General features: G+C 43.8%; 1 protein-coding gene and 1 pseudogene across 5 annotated transcripts in view; both read right to left on the reverse strand.

Moving 5' to 3' along the window:
- DYNC1LI1 (dynein cytoplasmic 1 light intermediate chain 1) overlaps positions 1–14,878 on the reverse strand; it is a 54,237-nt gene that overhangs the window by 22,580 nt on the left and 16,779 nt on the right. For all 5 annotated transcript variants that reach the window (XM_056520107.1, XM_056520103.1, XM_056520108.1 and 2 more), the window contains 4 exons: positions 13,535–13,670; positions 10,886–10,997; positions 9,956–10,015; positions 8,439–8,480 (listed from right to left, as the gene is read on the reverse strand). In XM_056520107.1, the coding sequence (XP_056376082.1) occupies positions 8,439–8,480; positions 9,956–10,015; positions 10,886–10,997; positions 13,535–13,670 (350 nt within the window). The remainder of the gene's footprint in view (positions 1–8,438; positions 8,481–9,955; positions 10,016–10,885; positions 10,998–13,534; positions 13,671–14,878) is intronic.
- On the reverse strand, positions 3,157–3,321 carry LOC130274722 (U2 spliceosomal RNA; annotated as a pseudogene).

The raw sequence follows: 14,878 nt of genomic DNA on the forward strand, positions 1-14,878 counted from the left end.
TCGAGATTTGCCTGAACAGAGAGCAGGAAAAACAACGCCAAAGGCCAGGAGAGACACATCCCTGAGAGGCTCGAGGGGAGAGCATTGCACGGCATCAGCCCCAACTTGAGGCCGAAAATAGAGAAAGACAGGAAGAGACTGTTGGGCCCACCCAGCAAGAAGGAAAGAAGCACGACCCACTGCCAGGCCCGAGCACAAGGACTCTCTTCCAGAACCCGCCATAATGGAGAAAACTCCTGGAGGAGTAAAGGAAACGGTACGGAGCATACCGCTGTCGACCCGAACTGAGAAACCACAGTTCCAAGACAAGCCGCCAGAAGAGAGGACAGAGAGAACAAGTGCGCACACAGCCTGGAAGTCGGGAGGAGGGCAATGAGGAGGAACGAGTCTGTGTAGGAAGTGCAGATGAGCCAGTCTGGGACCACCAGCCTGACTGGAACGCCCTCGGATACGAGGTCCCCTTTGGGAAACAGCAGACGCGACCGGGACAAGGTCCCACCAATGGTAGAAACACTGAATCGCAGCAAAGGCGATGGTGCAAAGGCATGCTACTGCCATCTGACCAGGCAGAAGCCAGAGGAAAAAAAGTTTCCCCCTATGCTAGGGTCACTAGAGAAGAGTGACATGCAAAGGTAGAGCCAAGAATGGTGATGAAAAGGACAGTACAAAAGGCACCATGACCACGTAGGCCACCACCTTCCCACCCTTGCAGACACAAGCAAGATGTAGATGGACAGGTTAGACGGAAACTTGGGATCCCTGCGGCAGACCAGTAAGCTCTGAAGGGACAGGGAGGAAGACATAAGAGGACGCAGTAAAGAAGTCAATCCCGACAAAGCAAAACGGCAAAGAAAGGAAGACTTTGAGGCACATAAGGTCTTGGCGTGGAAGGTCGTTCAATATGACTGATGACCAAGCACCGAAAAGTAAACGGCATCTTCCGAACTTGGAAGAACATGTAGCAATCTAGGGTAGCACCGAACCTCGGGACACCAGGGCTGGCAGAAAGGAGGGCAACGAAGCGTAAAGACCGCTCAAAATAGAACCTTCCAAGGACCACGAGGACAAGCGGATACAAGAGCCTCCTAATGGGGAAAGGTAGCAGGAAGGTAGAATGGCAGGACAGGAACAGTCACGGAAGCCACCAAAAGAATCCTAGGAAAGGGTTGACACAAAAGCTAGGACCGCAACAGCTGTAGCCGAATCAACGCTCACAGTACTCCGCACAAGGAAAGGGAAAAGCGATGGTCAGGATAGCAATCCCAAAACCAAACGGAGGAGAAAGAACGACGATCGTAAGAGGAATAGTAGGAACCACACAAAATCGTCACCACTCCTCCGCCGAAAAATCAACCATCAGTACAGCCATTGCCAAAGTGGTAACGTGATGGCTGGACCAGCCATAGCAGGAATCATGAAAAAAAAAAAAAGTCAGTAGCCCGCCTTGTAAAGAGGGCAAAGTAAGGACCCCATGAACAAAGCAGGTATCCTACAAACTACACCCCTTAGCCAAGGGGAAGAGCAAATTATACATCCTAAAGAGTACCTCTTAGCACCTGCAGGAACCCTGCATGGAAGGGGACAGCTGCGCATGCACCATGTAGCCGTATCCCCCATAGAAGACGAAAGAGTGCAGACTATGGCAGAGAGAGATGTAACACCTGAAATAATGCTACGCCGCCCAGAGAAGGGGAAACCGGGCACCACGTCTGTGGTGTGTCCATGGCATACGCCGAACCAACTCGATAGTTACCCAGTATTTGTAAGGCGGAGCCGTAACCTCAACCGCGGAAGTGGCTAACATGACAGAAGTGTCCAGTGGTGGAGGAAAGGGAAACGCCTCAAGAGGAGCACAGGAGTAATCATGGTAATCCCATGAAGATCACAGATACACCAACCAAGGAAGGGGTAAAGAGATTGCTGCATCAGAGGAAATACCAGTGCATCCGACGGGACACCCCTTCCAGACGCCTCCCACCGTAGTGAGGTACTGTTGCATCCACCGCGGACATCAAGCCCTCCATAGAGGCCGGTGACAGAATCTCAGTAGCGAATGTGACAGAGGCCATGCCCTCCATAGAGGCCAGGGAAGGAACCTCAATAGCGGATGTGACAGAGGCCATGCCATCCATGGAATATGGAGAGGGCCCCCCCAACACAAGCAGAGTCAACCCAGCTGTGGATGCGGAAGATGAAATACTCACCATGGATGCTGGAGAGGGCCTCTTGCAGGAACAGGGACACTTCCCCCGGTTACCACCAACTGGTAGTAGGGTCCCAGAACTGCAGCTACGGATGAGGCAGAAGTCATGCTCTCTGAGGGTGCTGGAGAGGGTTCACTGTACCACAGGGTCACTCCTTCAGTCAAGTCTCGCTGGTAGCGGGGTGTCAGAACCGCAGATACAGCAGGCATTACAGAGAATGGATGCCACAGAGGGTCCATTGCACACACACACAGGGTCACCCCTTCGGTTGCCTGGGTACCGGAACTCAAGCCACAGATGCGGCAGACACTGGGTGGATGACTGGTGATTAAGGAAAGCAGACTGTATCCACTGGTTTCCCCGTACTTCTCAGGGGGATAGAGACAGCATGGCATCACCCATCTTGGATGCTACACAAAGGGTCACCCCTTCGGTTACCTCGCAAAAGTAGTGGGGGAACCAGAACTCTAGCCACGGAGAGGCAGACATGGGGTGGGTGATCAATGGCGGAGCAAAGCAGACAAGACACTGGCTGGCTTCCTAGAGGTCCTCAGTGGGCAATGGACAGCATGGTGATCCACACTCAAATGAAGAGGGTTCGTTGCATATGTAAGGTCACTCCCTAGTTATCTCACACCGGTAGTGGAACATCCAGCCGCGTATGCGGCGGACCCAGGTGGAGGAAGAAGCAAGGCTGACTGAAGCTTTCCCTACTGACTGATGTTAGGGCACTATAAAAACCGTCCCTTATTAGGGAATACTTAATGGACCACACAGCCAAACTAAATCCCGAGCCAATGAAGCGGTCAAATGGTGCATAACGTGCATAAGATGGGGGAGATACAGTGAGAGATTCCCTTGGTCATGACCCATGTAGTAGGGGGACACAGACCAACCGCTCCGAGAGGGGGATTGCACATACTATGTGCAGAAAACGGGACAAGGAATTGGGTTTTGGTATGCCGTACCAAAAGAAACTGCCACATCGGGTTAATGCACGGGCGACAAAGCCAGCTAAATCGTCCCCCTTCTCAAAAATCCATTTAATATATGGTCCCCAGATAGATAAACTGATAAAACATACACTACACTTTATCTTAGCCAAAGGCCGAGCGATGAAGTCCCGGTACGCGACAGGTTTCACAATGGGAATTAACCTCTTAAGGACTCAGGGCCTACCTGTACGCCCTGAGCCCCGTCGTTTAAAACGGGGTCACACCATGACCCCACATCACACCAGGTCGGTCCCGGCTGCTAGACACCGATCGTTGTGCCGCGCGCTATTAACCCTTCAGACGCGGTGATCAAAGTTGACCGCCGCATGTGAAAGTAAACGCTTCTCGGCAGCTCAGTCGGGCTTTTCGGGACATCGCGATAAAACCTTGCTCCGTCTTGTCCGATCTGGGTTTGATTGCTCCAAGCCTGAGCTACAGGCTTGAGCAATTGAGCCCCTATCTCGCTGATCCATGCAAAGCTATGGCTTTGCAGGGATGAGGGTAAAAGATCAGTGTGTGCAGTGTTATAGGTCCCTATGGGAGCTATAGCACTGTAAAAAAAAAAAAAAAGGGAAAAAAAAGTTAAAGGTCATTTGACCCCTTGCCTAATAGAAGTTTGAATCAACCCCCTTTTCCCATAAAAAAAAAACTACTGTGTAAATAAACATATGTGGTATCGCCGCGTGCGTAAATGTCCGAGCTATAAAAGTATTTCGTTAATTAATGGCGTACGCGCCAAGTCTAACATAGCATATTTTTGGTCACTTTTTATATCATGAAAAAGTAAAAAGCGATCAAAAAGTCCCATCAATGCACAAATGGTACCAATAAAAACTTCAGAACAAGGTGCAAAAATTGATCCCTCATACCGGCCCATACGTGGAAAAATAAAAAAGTTATAGGGGTCAGAAGATGACAATTTTAAACGTATAAGTTTTCCTGCATGTAGTTATGATTTTTTTCAGAAGTACGACAAAATCAAACCTATATAAGTAGGGTATCATTTTAACCGTATGGATCTACAGAATAAAGATAAGGTGTCATTTTTACCGAAGAATGCACTGCGTAGAAACGGAAATTTGTCATACAATTTTTTTTCCGTTTCGCCGTGGATTTTTTTGTAAAATGACTAATGTCACTGCAAAGTAGAATTGGTGGCGCAAAAAATAAGCCATCATATGGAATTTTATGTGCAAAATTGAAAGAGTTATGATTTTTTAGAAGGTGATGAGGAAAAAATTAAAACGAAAAAACGCTGAGTCCTTAAATGGGCACTGTCACCAACTTTATTTTTTGATATGTTGGAGTACTTATGTACTACAACATCTCTAATATACTTTTATTTATTTATTTTTTTTCATTAAAATGGTTTAATTTACATTTAAAAACCGGCCACTAGGGGTCACCCTCCTAGTGGCCGACTGCAGCCTGGCGTGACGTCACGCCCAAAAAAGGACAGATTTTGGCCTGGCAATCAGTCCTTTTTCAGTTAGGCTGCACTCGCTCCCTGCCTGTCAGACAGGCGGGAGCGAGCGAATTGGCTCCCCAGCCACTGGCTGGGAGGTCACTCCTCCCGCACATCGCCGCCGCTGTCCCTGCACGCCCGCTGCCGGACTCTGCAGTAACTGTAAGTGTAATGAGGGAACGGGGTATGCGGGAGGGGGGTTTGTGATGGAGGGAACGGGGTATGGGGGGGGGGGGGGGCTGGGCCAGCGCCATAGCGCCGCTTGTAACTAACTAATAGTTTATCTACACAGGGTGCCTCCAGCTGTTTCAATACTACAACTGCCAGCATGCCCTGACAGCCAATAGATGTCAGGGCAAGCTGGGAGTTTTAGTGGTGAAACAGCTGGAGGCACCCTGTGTAGATGAACTAAGGGCGGAAGTCCCCCCCAGCAGGCATCAGTGACGTGGTGCCTCCTGGGGAAGTCTGCCTGGTAGTGAGCACACTACAGGGCAGAAAAAAAAGTAATTTTTAATATAGTAAAAATGAAAAATTAAAAGCAGGGAGGGGGTTAGGGATAGATTGGCAATAGGCAGGGACAGGGAAAAAAAATGAATGGTGGGAGCTACCCTTTAAGGGGTTAAGCCACAGAGGACACGGGACAAGCATTGCAAGGGAAACTCACAATTTCTCATGTCACCACTAGAGGGTGTCCAAGTGCAGCTCCAGCATAGAGCTGCAATACATGGAAAGGGCACAGGAGGGCGCCCAAGGATAATGCATTAATGTATTAAACGTTCACTTTTTTTTTTCTTAAACAGGGCAGGAAGGGAAGCCCGCAAGCGGTGCGGGAAAAAGTCGGTGCATTGCAAATTACATCCCCAGCCTCCATGATGATGTTGAGGCCTAGGAATGGCCTGAAGGCAAGGGATCAAGTTGGAGCCAGTGATAAACTGTACATGAAAGAGGGAGGAGGCGATTTACCACAGGAGACACCATACTTACCTGTAGGTGTCTTCAGCCAGATTAATGCCATGCTGCATCATGCCAGGCTGCTATAGCAAGATGAGCAAGGGCAAGCGGGGGACCCGGACCCAGGGTACGCCACCTGGCGCTGGCCGTTGGCGAGAAGGGGATGACAGCCCATACTCTATGCACCGTGCTCCTTCGTTGCATGTGGGAGATTAGGTAGCGCCCTGCTACTGTCACCCAACCTAGAGAAATAAAGGGGAAAAAAAAAAAAAAAAACTAACGACGTAACTAGCTAGAAAATAATAAAAGAGAAAAGACCAGGTCTGGAGAACTCCAGACCTGTGTCTGCCTCCTACTGACACTGAGCTAAAACTGATTAGCTCTGTGCCAGTGGGCGGGTAGATCCTGCTGGGAGGAGCCGACTTTTTTTGCCTAGTGTCAGCCTCCTAGTGGACAGCAGCATAATACCCATGGTCTACTGTGTTCCCCAATAAGGAGACCGAGACATATGCTATACTATATATTTTTCCATGCACCTTTGTATAGGAAACGTCAGCAGACTAACATTTACTCAAATAGCTTTAAAATTTTTACATACACACACACACAAGGACACAAGGCATAAAACAGCAAAACAAATGGGGGGGGGGGGGGGGGGTTGGGTTATCAAAATCCCTGTTGATTCCTGCAGTACGGTCTTTCCATGCCATTTTCTGGAGCCTCTTGACTTGTCGTATTCCTCTGTTTCAAAATCTTCTCTTGTGTGCACTGTTCCTCCCCCTTTCTCCCTCCCTCCTTCCCTAGGTCTTCCCCCACTTTTCCATCTCCTGCTTTTCCCCTTGCTCCTTGTTCTGGTTCTGTTTTTTTGTTTTCTTTTTGTGTATGTCCTTTCTGAGACACGTTTGCACCCTTGCCATAGGCACTGAATTCATGTTTGGGTCTCACCTATCATACCGTGCAACTTCATGGGGAAGATTTATCAAAACCTGTCCAGAGGAAAAAGTTGTTGAGTTGCCCACAGCAGCCAATGAGATTGCTTCTTTCATTTCTCAGAGGCCTTTTCAAAAATGAAAGAAGCAATCTGAATGGTTGCTATGGGCAACTAAGCAACTTTTCCTCTGGACAGGTTTTGATGGATCTTCCCCATAAAGTTGCACAGAACCAAACATGAATTCAGTGCCTATCACAAGGGTGCAAACGTGTCTAAGAAAGGACATACACAAAAAGAAAACAAAAAACAGAACCAGTAAAAGGAGCAAGGGGAGAAGCAGGAGAAGGATGGAAAAGTGGGGGAAGATCTAGGGAGGGAGGGAGAAAAGTGGAGGGACAGTGCACACAGGAAAAGATTTTGAAAAGGAGGAGTACGACAAGTCAAGAAGTTCCAGAAGATGGCGTGGAAAGACCGTACTGCAGGAATCTACAGGCGGCAACGCAGAAGGTTTTATTCCATTATAGATGTCAGTTCGGCCAGGCACTCCTCGAGGCCTTGTATATGAAGGATCTCACAGAGCCAAAGGGAAGTGGATTTCCAGCGCCTAGGTATGACCCTTCTGGCAGCAGCCAAGCGTACACCAGCCAGGCCCTTCCGAAGGGTCCCAGGTGTATACAGGAGCATTGATAAAAGTAGAACTTGTGGAGGGGAAGATAGCTGGGTTTAGGGTATATGACTGGGAGAGAAATGACTGGGAGGGTTGTTAGGAAGCCTCCAGGAGAGGAGCCAGGGGCTAAATCTGGGTTACCAATCAGGGGGTTAGGGGGCCTAAGGGTTTAAAACAAACACATTTTAGGTTTTAAGATTGTGAAGACATGTTTGGAGGACCGTATGGATAACTCAAGCAAGCATGTTTTTAGCAATCCCGTGGCGAAAGTTGGACCATATGAATCGGGTGAACAAGCTAGTCAAGGGTCGTAAAAAAGCACTTAAGTATATCTTATCATGCAAGATTTATGAAACTAAAAAAAGAGTTGCACTATTTGACTCCAGCACAGAGCAGACTTACTCTGGCTGGCTCGCTCTCATGTCTGGCTGGCTCGCTCTCATGTCTGGCTGGCTCGCTCTCATGTCTGGCTCGCTCGCTCTCATGTCTGGCTCGCTCGCTCTCATGTCTGGCTCGCTCGCTCTCATGTCTGGCTCGCTCGCTCTCATATCTGGCTCGCTCGCTCTCATATCTGGCTCGCTCGCTCTGCCACATAGGTTTTCTAATTTCCACACATATACTAAGTTGAGACAATCTTATTAAACACAAGATATCTAGATAAATTAGTTGCGCATACACAAGTGAAAAACAGGAACTTTAGGATATATGAAAGACCACAAAAACGCAGAAAATTATAAACTTAAAGAATTTGCAATAATTTTTTTTGCGGGACAGAAAGATTTGTGCTGAATTCAATGTTAAAAAGTTGCATTACTTTTATTAAATGAAAAACACCTTTAGGGTACTTGCACATAGGCTGCTACGTGTTTTAGCCACGGCAGGTTTTATTACATTAACTTCAATATGCGTCTGCTGCAGATTTTTCACTTTGAAAATACACCGCAGTTGTGTTTGTAAGACAGAAGCGGTCCCACAGACTTACATTATGCAACCGCTTCAGTCAGGTGACGGAGCCAGGATCAAAAGCACCAAGCATGCACTTCTCACAGCTTTTTCTCATGATCGGTGGGGCTCTAAACACTCACACACCAATGACTAAAGCTTTTGATATGTCTGTATGAAGTACTACGTTTTTTTTTTGTTTTTTTTATGGTGACAGCGCCCATCTAAAGTAAATTGTCATAGCATAGAATATTAAGAACCAGATAACAAAAGCACTACTCACTGGACGCCCTGCATTGCTTGGTGGTTGTTTTGCCAGCTGTGACTAGAAGTAAAAAAAAAAAAAAAACAAGCATAAACAATTCAACTTTAAATAGCAATCATAATGGTGACATTTCTACAGGGTGGGGCATTTATATGGATACACCTTAATAAAATGAGAATGGTTGGTGAGATTAACTTCCTGTTTGTGGCACATTAGTATATGTGAGAGGGGAAACTTTTCAAGATGGGTGGTTACCATGGTGGCCAGTTTGAATCCAACTTTAGTTTTTTCAATAGGAAGAGGGTCATGTGACATCAAACTTATTGGGAATTTCACAAGAAAAACAATGATGTGCTTGGTTTTAATGTAACTTTATTCTTTCATGAGTTATTTACAAGTTTCTGACCACTTATAAAATGTGATCAATGTGCTGCCCATTGTGTTGGATTGTCAATGCAACCCTCTTCTCCCACTCTTCACACACTGATAGCAACACCGCAGGAGAAATGCTAGCACAGGCTTCCAGTATCTATTGTTTCAGGTGCCGCAGAATGGGCTAAACAAAAATCGGAACAGGACCCTCAGTTTACGCAGAAGATTTTGTTCAGTGATGAGTTAAACTTTTATGTGAATGGTGAAGTTAACAAACAAAACCACCGCTATTGGTCTGACACTAACCCACATTGGATAGATCCCTCCAAGACTGTTGGAACACAAAAATTGATGGTATGGTGTGGTATATGGGGTACAAAGATAGTGGGGCCATTCTTCATCAATGGAAACCTCAAGGCCACTGGATATGCGAAATTGCTACATGATGATGTGTTTCCCTCTTTATGCACTGAAGCTGGCACGTTCCCTGAGTTTTTCCAGCAAGATGGTGCACCACCACATTATGGGTGTCAGGTCCGAGCATTCCTAGATGAACAGTTTCCTGGAAAGTGGATTGGTCGTCGTGGGCCAGTTGAATGGCCCCCAAGGTCTCCCGATCTGACCCCCTTAGACTTATCTTTGGGGTCATCTGAAGGCAATTGTCTATGCTGTGAAGATACGAGATGTGCAGCACCTGAAACTACGGATACTGGAAGCCTGTGCTAGCATTTCTCCTGCGGTGTTGCTATCAGTGTGTGAAGAGTGGGAGAAGAGGGTTGCATTGACAATCCAACACAATGGGCAGCACATTGAACACATTTTATAAATGGTAAGAAACTTGTAAATAACTCATGAAAGAATAAAGTTACGTTAAAACCAAGTACATCATTGTTTTTCTTGTGAAATTCCCAATAAGTTTGATGTGTCACATGACCCTCTTCCTATTGAAAGAACAAAACTTGGATTCAAAATGGCTGACTTTATAAAGGCCACCATCGTCACCACCCATCTTGAAAAGTTTCCCCCCCTCACATATACTAATGTGCCACAAACAGGAAGTTAATATCACTAACCATTCACATTTTATTAAGGTGTATCCATATAAATGGCCCACCCTGTACATAATAAAATAAAGCTATATTTGACCACAGCAGGACACTTACCTGTTGCTTCATAAGGAATACTTGATCATCCTCTGCAACAATTTCTTTTTCATGAACAAACTGGAAAAAAGGTTGTATTATAAGTACAATAGGGGAAATGTATCAAAACCATTTCAGAGGAAAAGTTGACAAGTTGCCCATAGTAACCAATCAGATTACTATGAATAAATCATCAGATGAGGTCAGATAAGTGTACAGAATCTCATCTGTCAAGTATACAGTATACTATGCTAATGGAAATTGGAAAATTAAGGGGTTATTCATGAATAGAAAAATTAGCTAATTTTTTTTTTTCAAAAACAGCTCCAGGTCTGTCCCAGGGTTGTTTGTGGTGTTACAACTTTGCTCCATTCACTTCAATGGAACTGAGTGCAGAACCACACCCATCCTGGAGACAAACTGGGAGTGTTTTTTGAAAGAAATTAGCTTGGTTTTTCCTATTCCTGGATAACCCCTTTAAAGCTGACCACAAGTTTCTGATATCAGCTCAAAGTTAATTCGGCCAACAGCTATCTAACCTGATCCCCACATAGAGCCTTGTCCGAGCATGCATATATTCTGAACGAGTCAAGAGGCCCTTTATACTCATTAGATGGTTGACAAATACTCTAGAGTTGCCTTAAAATAGTTTTGCCAAACATCTGAGTCTGGCATTGTATAGTGGATTGTTCGGTTACTTGCTGGCAATGTAAACTGGACAGGCCTGATGTGACTAAACAGAAAACTGTAGCCAGTCCTGGCTAACATTTACCTACAGGCATGCAAATACTTACCACCATATAAAATCCATATACTATATAATCTCACTTAAAATATGCAACAAAAATCGAGGTTCTAAGTCACATCAGATATATACATACATGTCCAGTGAACACCACTCAACAGGTAGAGCTCTATAGCATTAGACAAATAGAAACAAACATTCATTACCTTTCGCACTGGTGGCTTGGTTATAATATCTTCAAAAGTGTCTTCTGGTTTAAGTGTTTGAAAATTTTCATGTAAAATTCCAATTTTTTTATCATTGTCCCATCCTGCCGGACTGGAAAAATAGGTGTGTCAAAAGGCTGAATATAACATATAAGATAAGTGCAGAATATGCCTTTGTTTAGTTTGCTTTTTCAAAATTAATTAACCGAGGTTTCACAAGCTTGACTTAGGCTAATACCCTGGTAGAGTATGGAACATTCAGGAATTTAAAGTGTACCTTTCATAAGCAAAAACTTTTTATACAATGTAGGAAATATTATATTTGTAATATACATTGGTTAAAAAATATATATATTTTTGTCCCTGCAGCTATTGTCTGTGTGTCTATGTGGAGTCCAAATGCAGGAAGTGAGGGTGGACAAGCAGGGCTCTGTGACATGCTACTGGCTCACATGTCAGGATGATTGACAAGCCAGGAACCTGCACAGAGCCCTGCTTGACCACCCACACTTCCTGTACATTATTTGGTCTCCTCACACAGGCAATAGCTGCAGGAACAGCATTTTTTCACCCAAAAATATAAATTTTTTAATCAACGTATATAACAAATATACATATAATGGTGTTATCTACATTATATTAAAACTTTTTGCTAACTACAGGTAAACTTTAAAGTTTTAGTCTCACTTTGCTTGGGCAGTAGGGTACATGTAAACTTCCTAAGCAATCTCATAACTTAGAATTGCCAAGACACACATGATCAGGAGGATTACTAGAACTCTGATGTCGGAGGCCCCAAGCAAGTCTACAGGTCCTCCAGCAGCAGACTATTTATCCTACACCCCTAATAATGTGAGACTAATGCTTTAAACGTTTCAGAAACTTGCAAATCTTAAGGGTATGTTCACACGTGTGTATTTTGGATCAAGTTTTCCTGCTGCTGATTTTTAGTAGTTTAGTAGATTTTTATTAGTTTTTCAGGCCGCTTAAGGGTCTATTCACATGTTCAGTATTCTGCACAGATTTGATGATCAGATTTGATGCGGATTTCAATGTAAACTGAACACCGCTTGAAATACTGCGCATCAAATCTGTGCAGAATTCTGTACGTGTGAATACACCCTAACATTGATGGTGTATTCACAGTAGGGGTGTGAATCGCCAATAATTTGGCGATTCGATTCGAATCGCGATACCAGGGTGTCGATTCGATATATCGCAATATATTGCGATACTGTCATGTTGGCGATATATCACGATATTCCCTATTAAAAGCTTGGGAAAACTTATTCTAGCTGAGAAAGAACAAGATCCCGCGAGAGTTGTCCTGTGAGTGCGTACGTTCTCCTTCCTGTTTGTTCTGAGTCTGTAGTCTCGCGGTAGCAGCCTGCGAGTGGGACAGAGCTGATAACAGGTACACTGCCAACTAGTGGTCAGGAGTTTACGTGTTATAAAAAAAATAAGACAGACAAATAGGACTGTGACTCAGTGAGTGAAATACAGTAAATGTTAATTATAATAATTTATAAAAAAATCGATTCTCAGATTCAGTATCGCGGAACAAAAAATTGCGATAATCGATTTTTTTCTTACATCCCTAATTCACAGGGTTTGTCATTTCTGATTGGCCGGATGCCAATACCAGGCACTTCCACAGCTCTGGTCTATACAATGAATGCCCAGAAGCAATGAGGCAGTTCATGTTGTAGTGAAGGTGCTGGGTTACTGCTGCACAGCTCCCACTGAAGTGCTTGAGAGATGCACTGCAGTAATCCTGAGCCAGCAATGCACAATAATTAGAGCAATAATGGCTTCCAGACATTCATTGTGTGTACTGCTGAACAGATGATCCTGTGGATAGGCCATGAATGTAACATGTCCGGAAAACCTCTTTTAGGGCCCATTCGCATTATGTATTTTCCAAGAGGAATTCCACTCAGAAATTCAGATGCAGCAGCCTAAGGGATTTCTGAGGCAGACTGATCCCAAACTCAGCCGAAAAAATTAACATGTTCATTCTTTTGGAGGAATCTGCTCGCAAATGCATTGCTGCTTATAGAGACTGCACATTTCTGGGCAGTCCTAGCACCAACTTATTCTCTGCCAAAAATTCCATTGTGTGAATGGGCCCTAATTCACGTTCCCACATAATCAGCTGCTGGTTTTCCCCAGTGGAAAATTTGCAAGTGGACTATGTTGCTGCCAAATGACTTCAATCAGTCTTCAGCAAATCTACTTGCCTTTAATCTGCAAGCGAAATTTTTGCTGCTGAAAACCTGCAGCAGACTATGTACTGTATGTGTGAATGTGCTTGTGAGTATTTTGCTTGAGATTTTTCTACCTATTGAAGTCAATTGGTAGAAACGGTAGAAGCAGAAAATCACCAGCAAAATACTCATATGTAAATGTACCCCAAAGGTGGCTAGACAATTTCAAACAGATACTATACAAACACATAAATGTCCTTGCAAAATATTTGTGTGTAGGGGAAGCTAATACTTTAAATGCTTGCCACCTGTAAGATTTTGTAAAAAAAAATCCTTCCTTTTAATCATAATAAAAATCTTTATAGGAGGTTTTTAGTCCAAAGGCTATTTCTATTTTAGATTTAGTGGGATGGGGATGTAGTAGCATTATTAGAATACTTACATAAACACTGCATCCTTTTCCACGACAACAGCAGGCATGTTGAAAGGAAATCCGTATAATTGTTGAACAATATATTTATATACAATGTCAATATTTTTGTTCTCTTTTATTGATGTATAAATTAGTGCAGCACCATCTAAAGAGCAGGTCAAGGAAATATTAAAGGAAGTGCAACATCGTCTACCATGTCTCAAATCCAACATTGCCTTTCTTCGGAAAACTATAGATAAATACAGTACTGGCTTACAGATTAGTATAAGTAAAAAAAAAAAGTATTCTAAAACACTTGCTGTGTTTTTTAGTTTACTGCACAGATGAAAGCAGCAGTGCTGTACTTACGTTATGCTAAAGCTGCAACCAATCTTTCTAGTAAAAAACCCTTAATGTCATATAGAGTCATATCGTACTATTATAAATCCTCTTCACTCTAATAAAAGTAGCAGAAAGGTTCAAGTAAAAAACGGTATGAACAAAGCCTTATGGTTGCACTGTAATATAATATAATTAGAGATGAGCAAACTTACAGTAAATTCGATTCGTCACGAACTTCTCGGCTCGGCAGTTGATTACTTATCCTGCGTAAATTAGTTCAGCCTTCAGGTGCTCCGGTGGGCTGGAAAAGGTGGATACATTCCTAGGAAAGAGTCTCCTAGGACTGTATCCACCTTTTCCAGCCCACCGGAGCACCTAAAAGCTGAACTAATTTATGCAGGAAAAGTCATCAACTGTCGAGCCGAGAAGTTTGTGACGAATAGAATTTACTGTAAGTTCGCTCATCTCTAAATATAATAGCTCATGACTAGCATGCCTAAACAATAGTTAACTATGCTATCTGACCGGCATTCTGGAAGTTGACTTCAATGAAGCTGAAAGGCACATGCCAGTCCTTGGCATTAACCCCTTAAGGACCAAGCCCATTTTGACCTTAAGGACCAGGCCAATTTAATTTTTGCGTTTTCGTTTTTTCCTCCTCGCCTTCTAAAATCCATAACTCTTTTACATTTCCATCTACAGACCCATATAAGGGCTTGTTTTTTTGCATGACCAATTGTACTTTGTAATGAAACCTCTCATTTTAACAAAACATGTATGGCAAACCCAAAGAAATATTTCTATAGGGAGAAAGTTTAAATAAAAACCTCAATTTTGCACACTTTGGAAGGTTTTGTTTTCACACTGTACACTTTACAGTAAAAATTACGTGTTCTTTATTCTGTAGGTCAATATGATTACAATGATACCCATGGCTAGATACTTTTCTATTTTTGTACCGCTTAAAAAAAATCTCAAACTTTTTGTACAAAATCAGTAATATAAAATCGCCCTATTTTGACCACCTATAAA

This window comes from Hyla sarda, chromosome 5 (assembly GCF_029499605.1).
Source record: "Hyla sarda isolate aHylSar1 chromosome 5, aHylSar1.hap1, whole genome shotgun sequence".
NCBI classification, from domain to species: Eukaryota; Metazoa; Chordata; class Amphibia; order Anura; family Hylidae; genus Hyla; species Hyla sarda.